The following is a 21424-nucleotide window of genomic DNA, read 5'->3' on the forward strand; positions in this document are numbered from 1 at the left end:
TGGGTTTTTGGAACATTAATTCACTCTTACCATACTTTATGAAAATGACTCATGTTTCTTGTGTCTCATTATAACAAAGCTATCCTCATATCTCCATTTATTTCCAGTTTAAACTGGCCCCCCTTGTCTTTAAATCCTATTTTGATATATCTCTTTTTTCAGTTAGGAGGCTGACTATATATTTTTATCTGAGAAAGTTAGAGAACATTCTATGAGAAGTCTACTGGGTTTGCTGGACACTTTAAGAAGACTAAAACCCAGCTATCTTTCTGTTATTCTAGAGATATTTTAACCAGGTTATAACCCATGTAGTAATTTATACAATTTGAATAAGAATAATTTATAAAAAGCACTTTAAAATATCAAATATATTTGTTCCTTTAAAATTTGGTTCAATCATCATTAAAAAAGTAATCTTTAAGCCTGGAAACTAGAATTATACTTTGAATATTAGAGAAAAATTTACATTTATTTAAGTTTTAAACTATTTATTGCCAAAGAATATCGAAATATTTTTATTTTTATTATTAGGGAATTATTTTTCTGTTCATATACATGTTAAAATCTTACAGCAAATTAGTGTTTATATGCCTCTACAATATAGCCACTTTCTTTATGCTTACTCTCAGCATTATGGCACAATTCTCAGAGGACTGGAGAGTGTGTTCTTTCTCTATTTCTTGCAATTTCAAGGCCATTGCTCTTTGGAGTTTGAAGTGGCCATTATTTACATAGTAACAAAAGGCAGCCTGTTTATATGGTTCTGTAATACCAAGTATGCTAACTAATGTAATCAGACAGAAATAAGAGGCAAACATATTTTTAACAAATATGCAATTTTTTTTGCTCTGTGCATAGTTTTAAGCACATGATATCAGCAACTTTTTTTAGCATACTGATGACCACTGCATTGTCACAGCTTAGAAGATGCTTGGCATTCTTCAAGCAATGCTTCAGTAATTAGCTTTCTTAATGTTGATCCACTTAAAACAAGAAAAGGCAATTAGTGGCGAAAAGGCCTACAACAAGCTCTATCGAAATCTAAGTAACTGTTGACCTTACAGGTAAGGCACGTTGATTTTCAACTCAACCATAAGCGGAAATACTTCGAGCCCAGGTTACCCAAGAATCCTGGAAAGGATGTTGAATAAAGGTCATTATGAACAGATCTGCCTACATTTATAGCTTCTCTGGCAGCTTTGAGTTTGCAACCAACTTATAAAATAGCCCGTATACAAACAGACACAGGCCAGAATCCCAGCTTGGAAGGTATTTTGGGGGTGGGTGGGGAAGAGGAGAAAAGGAAGCAGTGGGGATCCACAAGCACAACTTAGGATGTCAGTCCCAGTGGAAGTTTCCTAGACCTCTCACGGCCTGAATATTTTTTACTTTTCCAACAAGTGTATCCATTGGAAGTTGATGAGAGTGAGAAAGCAGCTGCTGTTAAACACGCAGCACCTTTGTGAAGTTACAAGACTCTCAGGTATTCAGAATTTGTCCAAAGGGCTGCTCCCCCGACCCCCAACCACCAAGCCAAGACGCGTGGAACTGAAGTTAGGTTGTTTTGGAACAAGAAACACACTGGCAGCGTGGGAAGGGGGTGAGATAGGCCAGGGTACAGTAGTAGGGATTATAGAACATGGGCCACAGGGCATCTGGGGAAAAACACACAGAACTGGGGAGAGGTGCAGAAAGGACCGTAGCTGCTCTTTAGCAATGACACAAAAAAGGAGGAGGAAGTAGTCTTCCGTCTCCTCTCATTGCCTGCTTTGCCTGGATTCCTGTCCTCCAGGCCATGACCTAGTCTAGTGTTATTATAGATACTATAATTCAGCCATGAATTAAATGGGCTTTTCTGGGTTTCACTTGGAAGCCTAGCACTGGGTCAGAAAATACAGTCTGAGTTTTTAACAACTAATTTACAAATGAGCTTTTGGAGGGTAACCTCTTTATCATTTGAAGATGATCCAAATTATTCTGTCCTACAAAAGTTAGTTTTAGATGCCTCTGGGAATTATTTTCCTTGGTATGTGTCAGTCAAATCCCTTGTTCTACCCACTGCTTGTCTCTCGACCACTGGATTCTTCATTGGATACCTACAAAAGGTAAGTGATGAATAAAAAGAGAAGCAGGCTCTTTAGCCAACAGTTCTGATCAATACCTTATTTTGGTGACGAGGCACTATGTTTCAAAAAAGGTGGTTTGGTTTTAACTGTGCATTTTCTTCTTCCATATTCTCTCTAACCCCCATTTCCATGCCTAGCAAAGTTATGAAAAGCCCTTCAGTTGTTTGTAGAGAAGAATGGTTTTGGGATCTGTATAACTTTTGGAAACAAAGGGCCAAGTGAATTGCATCAAACTTCCCTCTTTCCCTGGTCCATTTCTGTAGATTTTGGAGCTTCCTCTGTGGGCTTTATCAACGCTACATGTCTAATGGGTGTAGTGCAAAATAGTAGGGTCTGATAAGGCCAAGAAGTCCCTGAGTGGTGCAGATGGTTAATGTGCTTTGCTACTAACCAAAAGGTTGGAGGTTAGAGTCTACCCAGAGGTACCGCAGAAGAAAGGCATGGCAATCTACTTCCAAAAAAACAGCCATTGAAAACCCCATGGAACACAGTTCTACTCTAACACACATGGGGTCACCATGAGTCAGAACTGACTTGCTGACAACTGGTAATAAGGCCAGTGTGTATGTTTATTTCCACTTTCCAGCCATGCTCTTCACATGCAACAAGGAGGGATTACACTCTTCACTGACGCCAATACTGCAGCCTTATGTCATTCTGCATCCCCAGCCTTCTGCCCATTCTGGACCTTTCTGAGTTAAGTTCTGTGATTGAATCATGGTAGTGAAATGATTCCTCTCAACTTCAGCTGCTCATTGGAATCACTTGGGAAATTTTAAAAAATACTGATGCTTGTGTCACAACCCCAGGGCTTCTGATTTCATTGATTTGGGGTTGTGACCCCAGGTGTTGGGTTGTTTAAAAGCTCCCCAGATGATTCTGCAGCCAAGGTTAAAAACCACTGCTCTAGACTCAATTCACTTTATATAGAAACATGCTGACTTACCTAGAATTTTAAAGTTTAATTTAGGTCAATAAATATTGATCGAGTGCCTCCTCTGTGTAAGGCACTATACCAAACTTCAGGCTGAGTTCATATCAACAGGTAGCTAAAATCTAGCGCAGGCAAGAGTGGGCTAGTGCAAGGGGAGGGGTCAGGCAGGTATCCAGAGACTGTGTTTCATTACAAAGTAATCTCTTCCTCCAGACTCAAGAAATACACTACAAGTTTTCAAAGAAAGTAGAATTATATTTGGATGGGGTGTGGGGGGAAACAGAAAATATTTCACGGAGGTGGCAGCATTTGAGACAGATTTTAAGGAACAGATAAGATCTGCACGGGAGAAGAGGTCCTTCCAGACAGAGGAACAGAGTGGTACGTGGCTGGAAGAGCAGGGCCTGTGTTAAGTTTGCTGACCTGTTGGAAGAGTTTTCTGAGTAGTGGATGAAAAGCTTTGGGATCATACTAGGGTGAGTCTTGAATACTATATGGCAGAGCAGCTGGCTCCAGAGTTTACTTTGAGTAGTCACTGAGGGCTTGAAAACTGGGCACTTTTGAAGCAGTGCTTCATGAAGAATGATCTGGCACTGAGATCTGGGTAGGATTTGAGTAGGGAGAAAGAGCAGGACTAGACACAGCAAGACCAGCTAGAAGTCTCTTATTATGGTTGAAGTCAGAAGTACTCAGGAACATTAAGAAAGTAATGAAAGTCTGAACTGGGGGATCACAGAGGGATGGAAAGGAAGGTCTGAATGTAAGAGGAAAAATAGAGTTAGAATTAACGATACTTACTGATTGATCATGTTGTCCCTGGGTGGTGCTAAACGAAAGGTTGGAGGTTCAAGTTCATCCAGAGGTGCCTTGGAAGAAAGGCCTGGTGATCTACTTCTGAAAGATTATAGCTCCTGAAAATCCTGCGGAGCACAGTTCTACACCGACCCAGTAGAAGCCACCATGAGTTGGAATCAACTCCATGGCAACTGGTATTTATTGACTGACTGAATGGAGAAAAGCAAAAAATGACTTGGATATTTTTTATTTGGATTACTAGGAATGCAATGGTGCCATTAGTAGAAATCATTAAACTAGGTTGAGGAATGATTTATAAAAGGGAAGACGATGAATCTGATTTGGGACGTGTTGAGTCCAAACACATCAAGCAGAGCCAAAATTTCTAATATAAGTATCCCTTACTGTAATGAATTCTAATAGGATTTTTAAAATAGGGCACTGATTCCATGCAAGTCTGTTGCTGTCGAGTCAATTCCGACTCATAGCGACTCTACAGGACAGGGTAGAACTACCCCATGGGGTTTCCAAGGCTGTAATCTTTACGGAAGCAGACTGTCACATCTTTCTCCTGCAGTGTAGGAGGGATTCTGCCTCCCAGGGAACATTTGGCAATGTCTAGAGACCTTTTTGGTTGCCAAGACTGAGAGAAAAAGCGCTACTGGCATCTGGTGGGTAGAGGCCAGGGACGCCGCTAAACATCCTACAATGCACAGGACAGTCCCCTGCAACAAAGAATTAACAGTAGCACTGAGATTGAAAAACCCTGCCTTAATATAATCCAATAGCACAAATTTCAGGAAGTTTTAAGCTTAATAGTATTTTAGGTTAGACAATGACACCTGCTGGCCAAGTATAATATTTATCTTGGTTCTCTTAACACTAATAAAAGAAAACAAAAATGACTGAGAAAGCTAAGACATACAGAGATGAGGACTATCCTTCCATGGGAGAACTGTCTAGGGTTTATGTACACAGATGTGGTGGGGAGGTCAGGTGTGCAGCCGTGGAGAAGAAATCCTGGAGTTAGAAGGTGCTCTTTGGTTGTAAGAGATTTCATAATACAAGTCAATAAGGAGATAGAACTTTTGACAAAATGCATTCTGTATGGAATGCATTATATTCCATTTAAGTGCCCTATATTTTACTATTGTTCCTGCATTAAAAAAGGAAATGAAATCTAATAATTCTGCCGAATAACTGACTGAAACCTTTATTTCTTAAGCACGGAACGTATGGCATTTTGTTTCCTTAATAAATAAAGATGGAACATACTTAAGGTGATTTTAGAATTATGAAAAAATACAAGATGAATAGCAATAGAAGCTAGAAAGAAGAGGTTTTTGCCCTAAGAAGTAGTATTCCACATGCCTTATATTTTACCTCCCTTACTAGGTGGTTGGGGCCCTGGTGGCACAGTAGTTAAGAGCTCAGCTGCTAACCAGAAGGTTGGCAGTTCGAATCCACCAGCCACTCCTTGGAAAGCCTATGGTGCAGTTCTACTCAGTTCTATAGGGTCGCTATGAGTTGGAATTGACTCAATGGCAATGAGTTTACTAGACGGTAAGCTTCCTGAGGTCAGGGATTGTGTCAAATTCATATTTTTGTATTTCCCACAGTATCTGGCATAGCATCTTACACAGAGTAGACACAGAAATGGTTTTTGAGTGAATGAATTTTCATACTGGAAGTCTTTGCCTTGAAGTGAAGAAACTTTCAAGTCTTTCTGAGCAATTATATTTGTTCACTTGAATACAATGCCAGCTCAGGGGACCTGGCTCAGGGACCTCCAGAGCTGTGGGCAAAGGGAGGTGGTAACAGACACCTCCAATTCATTTCCCTGGGAAGCCTAGAGCAAACTGTATTATAATGACCATTGTCAGGGCCATTTTTGGGGACTGTTGTGTGAACTGTAGATTCCTCTGTCTGATATAAGATTCATTCATTCAACAAATATTTATTGACTGTCTCTTTCGTACTAGACACTCTTCTAGAAACTGGATAATTTAAGCCTAAACAGTCCTTAAGTTGACAGGCAGGTTTTGAATTGGTGGATTAGAATACAGATGCAGATTCCCCCATCTTCCCACTTTCCAGTTAGCAGAATGTTTTCTACTTGGAAAATGCAATCTGACCAAGGATCTCAAAGCAGCTCACCACTATGAAAGGACTCTCCTTCCACAACCACTGCTCTGCTGGGGCAATGACACCAGCAATCTCCATCCCTTTCTCTCTTTGTTTGTGTTTCCTCTTTCCTCATGGCCTCTTACACTTCCAGCCTTTGGGTGGGGTAGGAGGGGGCCATATTTTACAGACAAATGATGATGACTCATGCGTATTTTAGAAGGGGCAACTGAAGCTTGTAGTATATAAAGCGACCCTGCAGAAGATTTCTTTCGGATAGATTTATTAACAACCCTATTATTCTAGAGTCTAGGGATATACAAAGTCAGAAAGAAGAAAAACCAGCCCCCATGGTACCCAAAAGAAAATGGGACAGACAGGCTGGTGGGGCCCTGTTTCGGCCACAGAATAAGTGCATTGTGCTATATCGAGGGTTTCGATGAATTTTTCGTATCCCGACTGAGCACATTTTGGCATCTTCTTCTAGGACTCAGTACAACCAGGAAGCACACTCAAACGCACTTCTCCACATATGTGAGCTGCATGACATGGCCTCCTAATGCTAACTGAAGCGGATTGAATGAATTCACCAACACTACTACTATGATGCGATCAATGAAAGGTGATGGTGACCCCCCAACCTTTTCCCTTTGCATTGTTGGGGAGTTGGTGTTATCCTAAGGTCACTATTGTCTAATTCCTATCAGTCCAGGCTTGTGGCCCCTAATTGCTTCTAGCTGGGCCAAAGCATCCACAACACAGCAGGGGGCAGGGGAGCATTCCAGCTTTTCCCCAAAGCAGTGGATGACATCTTTGGTTCATGTGCATTGTCTTCTCCTATGTTTGTTAGAATCTTTATGAGTCACAGCCCTACATCTCTTCCTCAGCCGAGACTGCAAGAGTCCCCAACCAACTTATTCAAAACTCTCCTTGCCACAGGTCCAGCAGCGTGGTAACTTACTCAAATCCAGTTGCTTGGAAACCGTCGGTGACTTGGCTTGTCCTCCATTCCCCTCCACAGTCCGCCCCCTTACACAGCAGGCACCCAGAGACTTTTAAAGTTCATCACTCTCCACTACACTCCGAGAAGAGCAGGAATACAGCATTGTGCTTTCCATGGAGGAAAAGGCAGAAAAAATGTCAAGTCCTTTACTGGTGAGAGATCCATAGCGACTGCCACTGGTCCGGATGGACATGGGTGGTGGGATCTGCTGGTGCCACTGAGCTGGAAATAGACCAAAGAATATGTTATGAGCAAGCAAATAAATACAGTCTAGCAGGTACACTGGAGTCCCCAGGTGGTGCAAATGATTGATGTGCTTGGCTGCTAACTGAAAGGTGGTGGGAGGTTCAAGGTCACCCAGAGGCGCCTCATAAGAAAGGCCTGGAGATCTTCTTCTGAAAAACCAGCCTTTGAAAACCTTAGGGAGCACAGTTCTATTCTGACACACATGGGTCGCCATGAGTCGGAATCGATTCCATGCAATTGGATTGGCAGGCACACTTCAGAGGCACGTTCTGTGCTCACTCCGACTCTCCTTGTGGGGCCTTGGTAAAGCATTTAAATCTATCTGGATCTAAATCGCCTCATTTGCAAAACAGAGCAATAAAACCTCTGCCAGGAATAGGGAAATTGGGCTAGTGATCTCCTAAGCCTCTTCTGATTCCAAAACCTGTGCTTTTAATTTAGGAAGAACCAGGCATATAAGAAGGAAAAACAGGTGACTAGGGTGAGTTCTCAAGATTATCCCCTCTCGCTGATCTAGGACCGGGTCTGCTGTGGTCAGATGGAAGGTTGCAGGATCTCAAGGGACGGAACCTCAGGAGGCAGAGACAAGGAATCTGCTGAAATGGAAGCCAAAAGATGGGCTTAGCCCTCTGCAGAAGTACCTACCCCACACCCTAACCGCCTAATCAGCCAGTACCTACCCTGCCCACCACTCTCACCAGGTTCTGATGAGTTTCAGTAAGGAGACTGAAAAGTACAATGAACCATGGTTCAGGGACAAAAGACAATTTATTAGAGTTTCTGTGTTCACCAAGCACTGTGCAAAGGAGAGCCTATTTTCAGCAGACATGATCCTTAGGCTTGAACGTGGCCTGAATGAAATTACCCCATGCAAACTGCACAGTCCCCATTGTCTCTGATTTGGAAATTACCAAGCAATCTTCTGATTAGGTTTCCTGGGTACCCTGATGCAGAGAAAGGAGTATACCAGGTGGGGAAAACTGGTGCTCTGGGTCCTAGAAAGCTAGGGCCCCTCTTGTGAATTTGCACATTAGCATTCTGGTTTATAAATTAGTCATTTTTCGATTTCATTATTTTGAATCAGTTTTTCAGAGTCTAAATACTTCGAGTGAAGGGATAAAATCAAATTTCTGAAGCTGTAAAACTGAGGACACAACCTACAGTGATTCCACCAAAGAGCAGGCACTTGGTTCTGCAAGGCCCGTCCTGAACAGTGAAGAGGCAAGATCCTCTCTCCAGTCCTTCCGTCTCTTAGCCTCCCTGCTCCCCTCTCTGACATCTTACCTGGACTACCTGTAATACCAAGTATTGGAAGCCTTACTTTGAAGGAGTTCCTGGGGGTGCAAATGACAGCCAGCTGAAAGGTTGGCCGTTCGGACCCACCTACAGGCGCCTCAGAAGACAGGCCTGGCAATCTGCTTCTGAAGGTCACAGCCTTGAAAACCCCACGGAGCAGTTCTACTCTGCACATGGCGGGGGGGGGGGTCACCAAGAGTTGGAATCAACTCGATGGCACCTAACAACAACAACTACCACCAACAATAATAATAATGCTTTAAGACAAGAAGCATTACTAGAAATAAAGAAGGTCGTTTCATAAATATAAATGGGTCAATCTAGCAGCCCTCCTCTGCAGAGAGAAGGGAGACTACCGTCCCCACTCTTTAGACAGGCAGAAGGTGGGGGAGGGCATAGGGGACTGATTCTAGCCCAAGTCCCTCATTCCCTCCTCTAGCACAAACCCCCTCCCAACCGAGGAAACAGCGCCTCCTATTGTTGGTGCTGTGGAATCAGGAGGGGAACTTGGGGAGAAGTGAGCCAGGACAAACTGTCCTGGGGACTCAGCCACTGGAGGGCAGGATTGGAGAAACAGTCACCAATTTCAGGGTTACTGGTACTAAGTTTTTTAGGAGACAACCTACTTGCTTCTGACATGGAGAAGTGTGGGAAAAGGTAAGCGACTTCTTCACCAATACCGTAATTCAAAGGCATTAACTCTTCTTCAGTCTTATTCATTGTCCAGCTTTCGCATGCATACGAATCAATTGAAATAACATGGCTTGGGTCAGGCACACCTTACTCCTCAAAGTGACATCTTTGCCTTTTAACACTTGAAAGAGGTCTTTTGTAGCAGATTTGCCCAATGTAATACGTCGTTTGATTTCTTGACTGCTGCTTCCATGGATGTTGATTGTGGATCCAAGTAAAATGAAATCCTTGACAACTTCAATCTTTTCTCCATTTATCATGATGTTGCTTATTGGTCTTTGATCTTTATCAGTAAGTGCTTCAAGTCCTCTTCACTTTCAGCAAGCAAGATTGTGTCATTTGCATGTTGCAGGTTGTTAATGAGTCTTCCTCCAATCCTGATGCCCTGTTCTTCTTCATATAGTCTGGCTTCTCCCATTATTTGCTCAGCATACAGATTGAATAAGTATGGTGAAAAGATATAACCCTGACACACGCCCTTCCTGATTTTAAACCACTCAGTATTCCCTTTTTCTGTTCAAATGACTGCCTCTTGGCCTATGTACAAGTTCTGCATGAACACAATTAAGTGTTTGGGAATTCCCATTCTTCACAATGTTATCCATAAGTTGTTATGATCCACAAAGAGTCGAATGCCTTTGCATAGTTAATAAAACACAGGTAAACATCTTTCTGGTATTCTCTGCTTTCAGCCAAGATCAGCAATGATATCCCTCATTCCATGTCCTCTTCTGAATCCAGCTTGAACTTCTGGCAGTTCCCTGTTGATGTACTGCAATCATTTTTGAATTATCTTCTGCAAAATTTTACTTGCTCCAGAAATTGGACCTAGGGGAAATAGCAGGCCAAGGCCTCTCCTGTTTGGCACTAAATAAAGCGGGGAGGTACCTGGTATAACCCTATAAATAGCAGGAATATCAGGTTCTAGGCAGAGTTTCTAACCCAGTAACAAATGAGTAACGCGTTGATCTAAACAATTATTTTAAAAAATAAAAAAAGGAAGGAGAAGAAAAAAAAAGAATCGCTCTTTTGGGTTAAGGAATAAACAACCAACCAACCAAACAAAACAAACCCATTGCTGTCCAGTCGATTCCAAGTCATATAGCAAATATGTCTCCAAAACTACCAGCTCGTGTCAAAAATATAGGCAAGAGGAGTAGAGTACACAAATACGTTAACAAAGATGAACTTTATTAAATCATTTTGAAAATTATAAACTTCGCTCAAAAGAACCATGCAAAGACCTGGGTTTGTGTCCCACTTGTTAGTTACTTAATCTCTCTGAGACTCAGTTTCTTCAGCACTTAAATGAGGGTAACAATTACAATCCCTATGGGGAAGTTCTACTCTGTCCTATACGGTCTCTATGAAACGGAATCGATTCATTGCCACAGGGTAAGCAATGGGTAAACCATTACAGTAATCTCACTGGTTTGAGAGGATCCAAGGGTAACGTTTTGTAAATTACAAGTCACTGTATCAATGTCATTTGATAGTAGTATTAGGACAGATTTCTATTATTAGGGAAGTCTGACTGTGGGCAATAAATATTTGTTGAATGAATAAAAAATGAAAGGAGTTCAGAGAATTCATCCAGGTGGAGGTACTGTGGGGGATGCCAGGCTTGAGTGGGTGGCCCTAGGCAGCAAAGAGGTGACATGAAGGTGTTGGATGCTCAGAAGTACAAGCATATGTATGCTATGTACAGAAGACCTGAGGGGGCTAGCATGAGATTACTTTAAAAATCCATCTCTTATGCACTAAAATATAATCTGACCAATTCACGTATGAAAAAATATTACACGTTTCCCTAAATATACATCTGTTTGACTCATGACATTACACCTACCATATATATCCAACCTCGCAGTGCACGACACAATACCGGCTTCATTCTTGGCTGACAACGTGTACCATCCAGCGTCCGATTTCTTGACTGGCTGGATGAGGAGGCAGACATACCCTGTTGCGTCCTGGTGCATACTGGAGAAAAGAAAGAAGATAGCCAGTTAGGGGCAGAAAGGTCCTTGTCAGGTTTAGGGTTCAGGGACCTCGTAGAGCCAATTGAGCTGTGCTGAGTTTCCTTTCCCCTTCCTGTCCCTAAGAGCAGGAAAGGAGGGACTCAGCTTAAAGCAAACATCAAAGGCAAATTTGAAGGTGGAAAGAAGTCAAAAAAGAGCAGCAATTAACCTAAAATATTAAGATGAAGGTCAACAGCCATGGCTGAGCCCTGTTCTTGCCCTCTCCACTGCTCCAGCTCTACTGGAGTTCCACTTTCCACCAGGACGTGCTCCCACTTTTCACAAGCAAAGTCTGGAAAAATCTCTTTTCCAAACAAGAGTGGAAATTTCAACAAGAACTTTCGTTAGGAAGCTATGGAAAAGTAGATGAAAATGAGAGCCCAGGGATAGAGGAGCTAACAGCACGGAGCTGGCATAGCCTAAGGGCATGTGCGGCATTTAGCTTAATATGGTTAAGAAGGAAAATTAGCACACTCTTTCCTTCTGTCTTGTCTGCATTGGTGGTTCTCAGGTTTGGCTGCACACTGGAATCCCAGGCCACACCCCAGACCAATTCCATCCAAGTCTAAGGCTGGGGCCCAGGTATGAGGATTTTTAGAAGCTCTCCAGATGATTCCATTATTCAACCAGGACTGAGGACCTCTGGTCCACACCATCCCTCTTGTTGGCCTGGTCACCTTACCATAGTTCTAAGTGCCCTTCTGAGGTGGCCTCAGCTCATTTTCAGGGCAGACATAACTGATGCCTTCCTAAGCTCAAAGGATGAACAAGTGTTTCTCTTCCATAGAAAGTTACCACATGTCCACATTTAACAAGAATAAATAAAGTAATAAACCCATTACAGTCTCACCACTCTAACACATTGGCTACCTTCACTTTCTTTTTCTTTTAGAATCAACTTTATTAAGATATAATTCACATACAATAAATTATATCCATTTTAAGTGTATAGCTTGATGAGTTCTGGCAAATGTGAACACTCCTGTAAGTACCACCAGAATCAAGAAACTTTTTACCTTCACTTTCGATTAATTCATTCATTCTTTGGTGCATTTTTTTAGTAAACCTTTATTGAATATCTACTGTGCTAGGCACAATGCTGGTGTCACTATGCTTGTGATAGGGAGCAAAGATGGATATGACAAAACTCCCTTCTCTAGAGAAGTCTTTGGAGTCCCTGGATGGCACAAATAGTTAAGTACTCAACTGTTGGCCAAAAAGTTGACGGTTTGAACCCACCCAGAGATACTTCGGAAGAAAGGCCTGGTGATCTGCTTCCTAAAGGTCATCACCTTGGAAAACCCTATGGAGCAATTCTACTTTGTGCACATGGGGTTGCCATGAGTCAGAATTGACTTGAGGACAACTAACAACAACAGAGGAATCCTTAGTTTAGTAGGAGAGAAATAAAGGTAAGCAAACAGAACACAATAAAAGCTAGAACAGACTTAGGAAGGTGCTCTGGAAGCATAGAAGGGAAGTGATTTTGAGGGGCCCCAGGCAGCAAGGAGGCAGCATGAAGATGCTGGATGCTCAGAAGTACAAGCATATGTAAGCTCTGCTCTAGGCAGGAGGCTAAGCTCCTAATAAACGTAAAACTGTACAAAAGACCTGACGTTAGTTGCTAGGATGAGGTTAGTTTAAAAATCTACCTCTTAACACCTAAAATATAATAGAACAAATTCACTTATGGGAAAGCTTCTTGGAAGATATGCTTGAGCTGAGTCTAAAAGGTTGAGTAGGAACTCACCAAGGGGGTAGGGACAAGGGTGTTCCAGGTGATGAGAACAGCCTGGCCAAGGCATGATGGTGTGGGAGAGTCTGCAGCACATTCATTATGGCTGGGAGTGGGCCTATGGGGGGCCAGTAGGTGGTAGGGCGGGGAAGGAAGGCAGGGAGAGGTTATGAAGGGTCACATGTACTGCGTGGTAAAGGGTTGAGACTCTTCCCTACAAGCAGGAGTGGATTAACCAGTAAATACGATACACATGGGTTTATGGTAAACAAGGTATCCTAGGGCGTAATTGTGTTTACTTACTAATCTGTTATGTGGCAGTTCTACTCTGTCCCATAGGGTCGCTGTGAGTTGGAAGTGACTTGACAGCAACAGGTTTGGTTTTTCCTCCACGCGTCTGTCAGTTTAGGGCTTGCAGGTTGCTGTGATGCCGGAAGCTATACCGCCGGTATTCAAATACCAGCAGGGTCACCCTAGTGGACAGGTTTCGGCTGAGCTTCCAGTCTAAGACATACTAGGAAGAAGGACCTGGCAGTCTACTTTTGAAAAGAATTAGCCAGTGAAAACCTTATGAATAGCAGCAGAACACTGTCTGATACAGTGCTGGAACATGAGCCCCTCACGTTGGAAGGCTCTCAAAATACAACACGGTGGCTGCAACAATGGGCTCAAGCACAGCAATGATTGTGGGGATGGCGCAGGACCGGGCAGTGTTTCCTTCTGTTGTACACAGGATCGCTATGAGTCAGAACCAACTTGACGGCATCTAACAACAACAACAACTAATCTGCAGTGCACAATTTCAGGAAAACAGGTGAAATTGTGAAATTTTGCACTACAGATTAGTAAGTAAGCACAAGTATGCTTGTGTGTACCTTGCTTACTGGGTAATCTCTCCCTGCCTACAGGTGATGGGAAACCATGGATGTACTTCACGTAAGAGGTGATAGGGTCTGCTGGCATTTTTAAAAGACCACTCTGACCATGGTTAGAATGCGAATTGAATACGGGCTGAGCTGGGAGGCAGAGCCTTGGTGGTGCAGTGGTTAAGAGCTCGGCTGCTAACAAAAAGGTCGGCAGTTCAAATCCACCAGCCGTTCCTTGGAAACCCTATGAGTCGTAATTGACTCGACTGCAATGGGTTTGGTTTTGGTTTTTGATGAGTCTGGAGGCAGAGAGACATATTAGGACGCCATTGCCACAGTTTCATAGGAAACCTTGGTGGCTTTGTGGTTAAGAGCTACAGCTGCTAATCAAAAGGTCAGCAGTTTGAATCCACCAGGTGCTCCTTGGAAAGTCTATGGGGCAGTTCTACTCTGTCCTTTAGGGTCAGAATCAACTTGATGGCAACAGGTTTGGTTTTGGTTAGTGAGGTGAGGTGATAGTAATGGAAATTGACGCATTTGTTCATAATTCATTCATCCTAAAAATCCTACCAAGTGGAAGGCATTGTGCTGGGTGTTGTGACTTAGGACATACAGAGGCAAACAAAATGCAGTCCCTGAGCTCAAGCTGCTCACCATCTAGCTGGGGAGAGAAATAGTTAAACCAACAACAGTAAAAAACATGACAATGTGCAATAGTGTGCCACAGAAGAATACTCAGGCCAGGGCAGAGGAGGAGAAGGAAGAAGGAACCTACTCTTCCTTGGGTAGGTGATGTTTGAGCTGAGCCTTGAGGGATAACAAATATTAGGGAGGGTACTGGTAGATAAGGTAGGTGGGGGGAGACACAAAGAAGACTGTTCCCAAAGAAGGACTGTTAGGAGCAGAGACACGTTGGTGAGAGGAAAAAAAAAAAAAAAACCCAAACCCGTTGCCGTAGAGTCCATTCTGACCCTAAAGGACACAGTAGAACTGCCCCTGTAGGGTTTCCAAGCAGTGCCTGGTGAATTTGAACTGCCGACCTTTTGGTTAGCAGACACAGCTCTTAACCACTACGCCACCAGGGTTTCCAGTGAGAGAAAGGAGAGGGCATGGAATCCATAAATACAACATAGTTATAATCATAGTGAGTTTTATGTGATTTTTTTTAGGGCAATTCAGGTGCTGTCAGGCGTGTGGCTTTCTAGAAACCAATAACTATAGCTTTAAAATACCAGAATTCCCTATTCTTACCCCAAAATGACAGATACAATTTTCATCAAAGGCAAGGGGATGTTATTTCTTTCTGGAAGATTCTGAGTGGTCTTGGGTCTTAAACTTTCCCCATCACAGGCTGCCAGTCACCTCCATATCTCCCAGGCTGCGTTTGGGGGCAGTGGTGACAAGGCTGGCTTGGCTCCACGAGTCCAGAGCCTGAGCCATCACCCCAGTCCCCAGCAGGCAGCCCTGACTGGGAACCTACTTTCCAGGTATTGAGTTTTTGCCCAATAAAACTATATTTTAAATTTTAGACCTTCAGTTTAAACACAAGGTTCAGTTTACCTAATATAATGTATTCAATCTAATTTTAACGTGTTATGTTAATTTAGGCGGAAGTGTTTAGTAAAGAATATTCTTTGTTCTTGCTTTAGTTTTACCAGAGAAAAATTCTGACCTTTATATAAAATTCTTAGCTAGCTATAGCATCTTCTTGGACAAATTCAGTTTACTGGGAAGAGAGAATTCTCAGTAGAAATTTTTGTACACAAGCTACCTTTGCTTGTTTGCCTGCCCCCTTGTGGTATAAAGACAAAATGGCAAAGAACTAAGGTTGGTTAGGGTAAAACAAGGCAAGGTACCCACTTTAAGAAACTGGATCCTTAAGATTACTTAAAAAACAAACCATGTAGTGATGGATGGAGAAAGAATATAACCTACTTAATGTTTTATCTCTTCTTTAAAAAGATTTTTACTGTCAAAGAGGTTTTCTGGATACTAATATGACTCTTTAAAGTGTTAAAAATCAAAGATGTCACTTTGATGACTAAGGTGTGCCTGACCCAAGCCATGGTCTTTTTCACTGCCTCATAGACATGCTAAAGCTGGACAATGAAAAAGGAAGACCGAAGAAAAATTGGTGCATTTGAATTATGGTGTTGGCGAAGAATATTGAATGTGCCATGGACTGCCAGAAGAATGAACAAATGTGTCCTGGAGGAGGTACAGCCAGAATGCTCCTTAGAAGCAAGGATGGTGAGACTTTCTCTCACTTGCTTTGGACTTGTCATCAGGAAAGACCAATAGCTGGAGAAGGACATTATGCTTGGTAAAGTAGAGCGTCAGCCAAAAAGAGGGAGACCCTCAATGAGATGAATTGACACTGTTGCTGCAACAATGGGCTGAAACACAGTGATGACTGTGAAGCTGGCAAAGAAGGACGTTTCGTTCTGTTAAACGTAAGGTCACTGTGAGTCACAGCCGACCCAACGGTACCTAACAACAACGCAACAAGATGACTGAAGACACATGGAAAAAATATGCAGGATTTTTATAAATTCCTCTACATTTTTAAACTTGAAGATTTTTAAAACTGTGGATATCCATACAAAGGAGTACCACTCAGCAATAAAAGGAATAAGGCACACCAAAACGTGGATGAATCTCAAGTGCATGATGCTAAGTAAGCGAAACCAGAATTGAAAGGCTAGACTTGTTTGGGTGGTCAAACAAACCCCACTGAGCTTGGAAGTCCCTCTGAATGTGGGTGGGTGCTGTACCTGATCCTTTCTCTGGTGAACGGGATGGTCTCGTTGTCTTTCTTCCAGTAGAACACGGGCGGGGGCATGCCTATCACTCGGCACTCTAGTCTCACCGGGTGGCCTTCTGGAACACCACTGTTCTGCAGTTTCTCCAGGATCATAGGCGCTTTCTTCACCTCTTTGGCTGAGTGAGAGAAGGGACATTCTTGTTTGAATCATGAGTACCTTGAAGTTCATGTCTCAAACTCACTACAATTGTGGAATTTAGCAGAGTGAGCGTGCAACAAACTTATTTTCTCCTCAAAACACCTCTCACACTTCTCAGTGAGGATTATTGCCTTGATAAAAGTTCCATAAACGGTTAAGAAATAACTGTCCATTCCTATGAGGGACAACACTCATGGAACTCCATTACTCACTGGGGTGCAAATAGTATGTGTGTAATTAAAATATATATATTGTTATTGTTCAGTAGGAAATTTTAAGCAATAGTATTTTTGAAATTACTAAAATAGATCCTTTTTTTCTTTTTGAGAGGAGTTTATTTTGTAGAAGATACATTACTTCACTCCCAACTTTTTAATTTGGAAAAATTCCATATTTACAGAAGAGTTGAAAGAATCATACTATTTTTTAAAAAACACAAAATTATGTTTCTTAAGAAGTCTTTTTTTTTTTTGGACAGTACCCATTAAAGCAAAGATACCTCATATCTCAGGGTTCTAGAGTCAATATTTTAGCAAAACTTTTGAAAAAGGTAAAAGCCTGCAATCAGTGTGTTCTATTCTATTAGTAAGAAGAAATTAAGAGTAAGAAAAGTGAAAAAAAAGATATCCTGTGGAAATGGCCACTATCTGAGAAGACCGTCATGTGGAAGCAACCCTGGTTTCTTTTTTTTCTTTTATTGTACTTTAGATGAAGGTTTACAGAACAAATAGTCTCTCATTAAACAGTCAGTCCGCATATTGTTTTATGACATTTGATAACAACCCCACGAGTCAACACTTTCCTTCTCAACCTTGGAGGACCTTTTTTTTTTTTTTTTGGTGAAAATATACATAGACAAAGATACACCATTTCAAAAATTTCTACATGTACAATCAGTGACATCGATTACATTTTTCCAGTTGTGCTGCTATTCTCACTATCCTTTTCCAAATTATTCCATCACCATTATCTTCAACTCACTGCCCCCTAAGGTTCCCATCAAACCTTTTGAGTTGCTGTTGTCAATTTGATCTCACATAATTTTTTTTTGTACTTTATATGAAGGTTTATAGAACAAATAGTTTCTCATTGAACAGTTAGTACACATATTGCCCTATGACAATGGTTAACAACCCCACACATGTCAACACTGTCCTTTCTCAACCTTGGGTTCCCTATCACCAGCTTTCCTGTCCCCTCCTACCTTCTAGTCCTTGTCCCTGGACTGCTGTGCCTCATTAGTCCCATTGTGTTTTATGGGGCTGTCCAATCCCTGGCTGAAAAGTGAACCTTGGGAGTGACTTCACCACTGGACTAAAAGGGTGTCCAGTGGGCATACTCTTGGGGTTTCTCCAGTCTCTGTCAGGCCAGTAAATCTGGTCTTTTTTGTGAGTTAGAATTTTGTTCTACATCCTTCTCCAGCTCTGTTCAGGATCCTCTGTTGTGATCCCAGTCAGAGCAGTCAGTGGTGGTAGCCGGGCACCATCTAGCTGTACTGGATTCAGTCTGGTGGAGGCCTTGGTAGCTGTGGTCTATTAGTCCTTTGGACTAATCTTTTCCTTGTATCCTGTTCTCATCATTCTCCCTTGCTCCTGAAGGGGTGAGACCAGTGGAGTATCTTAGATGGCTGCTCAAGGCTTTTAAGACCCCAGATGCTACTCACCAAGGTAGAATGTAGAACATTGTCTTTATAAACTGTGTTATGCCAATTGAGCTAGATGGTCCCCTAGACCATGGTCCCCACAGCCCTCTGCCCAGCAATTCAGTCCCTCAGCGAGTTTGAATGTGTCTGTGGAGCTTCCATGACCTTTCCTTGTACTAGTTGTGCTGGCTTCCCCAATATTGTGTACTGTCTTACCCTTCACCAAAGTTACCACTTATCTATTGTCTATTTAGTGCCCCCCTACCCCTCCCATCCCTCGTAACCAACAAAGATCTTTTCTTTTTGTGCAACCCTGGTTTCTTAAGGGGTCACACTTGGGAGACAGTAGGAGAAAGCCCAAAATTAGAATTCCTGTGTTCTAAAATCTAATTCTGGCTGGCCCTTCCCAGGTGACAATGCCTTGCTGTCCTTCTCTGTAGGCATTACAGTGTTTTGTTCACATCATCTTCTAAGGTAGAGTTCATTTGTTTAGTTATTCCTTCAACATTTGTTGAGTACCTTCCGTGTTCCAGGCACCGAGTCAGACACTGGGATACACAGAAGAACAAGCCAGAGTCTCTGTTCTCAGAAGCTCATAGCCTCCTCTGGGAGGTAGAGAAGCAAACAATTACACAGAAGTCTATAAGTGTTCTACGAGTTCCTCCTTTTCCTAGTGCTATGGAAACATAGGGGAGGATGAGAAGGAGTAGCTGCACCTGCTGGATCCACTCTGTCTTGGTGGCAACATTTGAATTAGGCCTTAGAGGATGAGTAGGAGGTTACCAAGCAGAGAAGGGCATTCTAGGCCAAGGGACCACTGATGCAAAGGCATGGAAACTTAGGGGAAAAACAAGAGCCTGCTGTATTCCAGTAATGATGGACTGTAGGGCAAGTGACCTACATTTAGTGGTAGTCAATTAATTACTCAGTCAATCAATCAATTAACTTATAATGGTTCCCATTGATTGCATGCATAATATGCACAAGGAACCACATTAAGTTTTTAGCTTATCAATATGAGTTTGAAAACAACGTAAGAAGTATTGGCCTTTACTATAGCGAAGAGGTAACTGAGATTGGGTTTGGTGTTCTGTCAGAGGCTCTGCATATGTGGGCAATAACTTCGGAGAGGGTTATGTTTAGGGGTCCCAGCAGCAAAACTTACCTACTACAGTGAGCTCCAGACTAAAGGAATTCTGCCCGGTTTTGTTGGTAGCAACGCACGTATAGGTCCCTGCATCCCCTTGAGTTAGCGGGTCAATGAGCAGAGAGTGGACTCCAGTCTCCCTGACGAGCATCTTGTGGGAGGTGTCTGGTAGCACAGGCTGGCCATTCAGCAGCCATGTCAGCTCCGGGGTCGGCAAGCCACTCACCTAATAAGCAACAGGAGAGCTGAGGCAAATGACAGACTGATTACAGGTAGATTTATTTGGTGGCTGAATTCTTCATCCTTGCCTGGCACCAAATAGAGAAACAGGAGATAGTGAGAAACCTCTCCGCAGGAGCAACAGGAGAAGAGGGGTCTGGAGGGCTGGGTCTGGCAGCCATTCTTCCGGCTGAGGAAGGCCAGGGGACTCCCTACCACTACACAGCCAGAGTAGTGGATACCTGTCTACAGCCAAAGTAAGTCCTGCCTGTATCAGGAAATGGGGGAAGGGGAATTCGTTTAAAGGTTTACTATATATTCCATAAGGTGTTCTGGTGGTGCAACAATTTAGCACTTAGCTGCTAACTGAAAGGTTAGCCGTTCAAACCCAGCCAGCGGCTCCGTGGGAGAAAACACCTGGTGGTGATCTGTTCCCGTAAAGATTATAGCCTAGGAAACCCTATAGAGCAGTTCTACTCTGTCACATGGAGTCACTATGAGTCAAAATTGACTTGATAGTACCCAACAACAACATATATTCCATATATGTCATGCTTTATCTTTGAGCTATAATTATAATTGAGGTGCAGCCAAAACTGATTACACATTTATTTCATTTAGTGTATTTATTGCTGCGTGAATTTTTTTATTGTAATCTACACATAACAACACATACAACATTTCATCAATTTCTGCATGTACACTTCAGTGATATTGATTACATTCTTCACGCTCTGCACCGATTTTCACTCTCTTTTTGCAAACTATTCCACCATCATTAACATACCTGCAATGTTCCAAGCTAAAACCCCCTGCCTTCCCCTCTCTCCTGCCCCTGGTAACCAATAATTACTTTTGGTTTCTATGTATTTGCTTATTTCATATAAGTGATAGCGTACAGTATTTGTCCTTTTGTGTCTGACTTATTTTGGTCAGCATAATGTCCTCAGGGTTCATCCATGTTGTGGCATGCCTCAGGACTTCATTCCTTTTTATGGCTGAGTAATATTCCATTGTATGCATATACCACATTTTGCTTATCCATTCATGCTGCATCGTGAATTTAAACTGTAGGGTATTTTGATCGCAATTCAGGTCATGATTAATCTAATTTTATCTTGTTGTTAGGTGCTGTTGAGTTGGTTCTGACTCACAGTGAGTCTGTGTATAAAGAACAAAATGCTGCCCCGTCCTGCACCATCCTCACAATCGTTGTTATGTCTGAGCCCACTGTTGCAGCCCCTGTGTCAATCCGTCTCATCGAAGGTCTTCCTCTTTTTGGCTGACCTTCTGCTTTACCAAGAATGATACCCTTTTCCAGGGTCTGGTCCCCCCGATAACATGTCCAAAGTACGTGAGACAAAGTCTCGCCATCCTCTCTTCCAAGGAGAATTCTGGCTGTACTTCTTCCAAGACAGATTTGTTCGTTCTTCTGGCAGTCCATGGTATAGTCAATATTCTTCTCCAACACCACAATTCAAATCCATCAATTCTTCGTCAGTCTTCCTTATTCATTGTGAGGCTTTCAGATGCATACGGGGTGATTGAAAATACCATGGCTTGGGTCAGGTGCACCTTAGTCCTCAAAGTGACGTCTTTGCTTTTTAACACTTT

The 21424-nt window shown here is 42.5% G+C and overlaps 1 protein-coding gene across 2 annotated transcripts in view; it reads right to left on the reverse strand.

Moving 5' to 3' along the window:
* Window positions 1–5521: 5521 nt before the first annotated feature.
* MYPN (myopalladin) overlaps window positions 5522–21424 on the reverse strand; it is a 114589-nt gene continuing 98686 nt past the window's right edge. Inside the window, exons 18-21 of one of the 2 annotated variants that reach the window (XM_004386403.1) lie at window positions 19610–19817; window positions 16614–16779; window positions 11067–11200; window positions 5522–7204 (exon numbers count right to left, since the gene is read on the reverse strand). In XM_004386403.1, the coding sequence (XP_004386460.1) occupies window positions 7035–7204; window positions 11067–11200; window positions 16614–16779; window positions 19610–19817 (678 nt within the window). In that variant the 3' untranslated portion in view covers window positions 5522–7034. The remainder of the gene's footprint in view (window positions 7205–11066; window positions 11201–16613; window positions 16780–19609; window positions 19818–21424) is intronic. The other variant, XM_004386404.1, reaches the window with a different exon arrangement.

This window comes from Trichechus manatus, unplaced genomic scaffold, assembly GCF_000243295.1.
Source record: "Trichechus manatus latirostris isolate Lorelei unplaced genomic scaffold, TriManLat1.0 scaffold00163, whole genome shotgun sequence".
Lineage (NCBI taxonomy): Eukaryota > Metazoa > Chordata > Mammalia > Sirenia > Trichechidae > Trichechus > Trichechus manatus.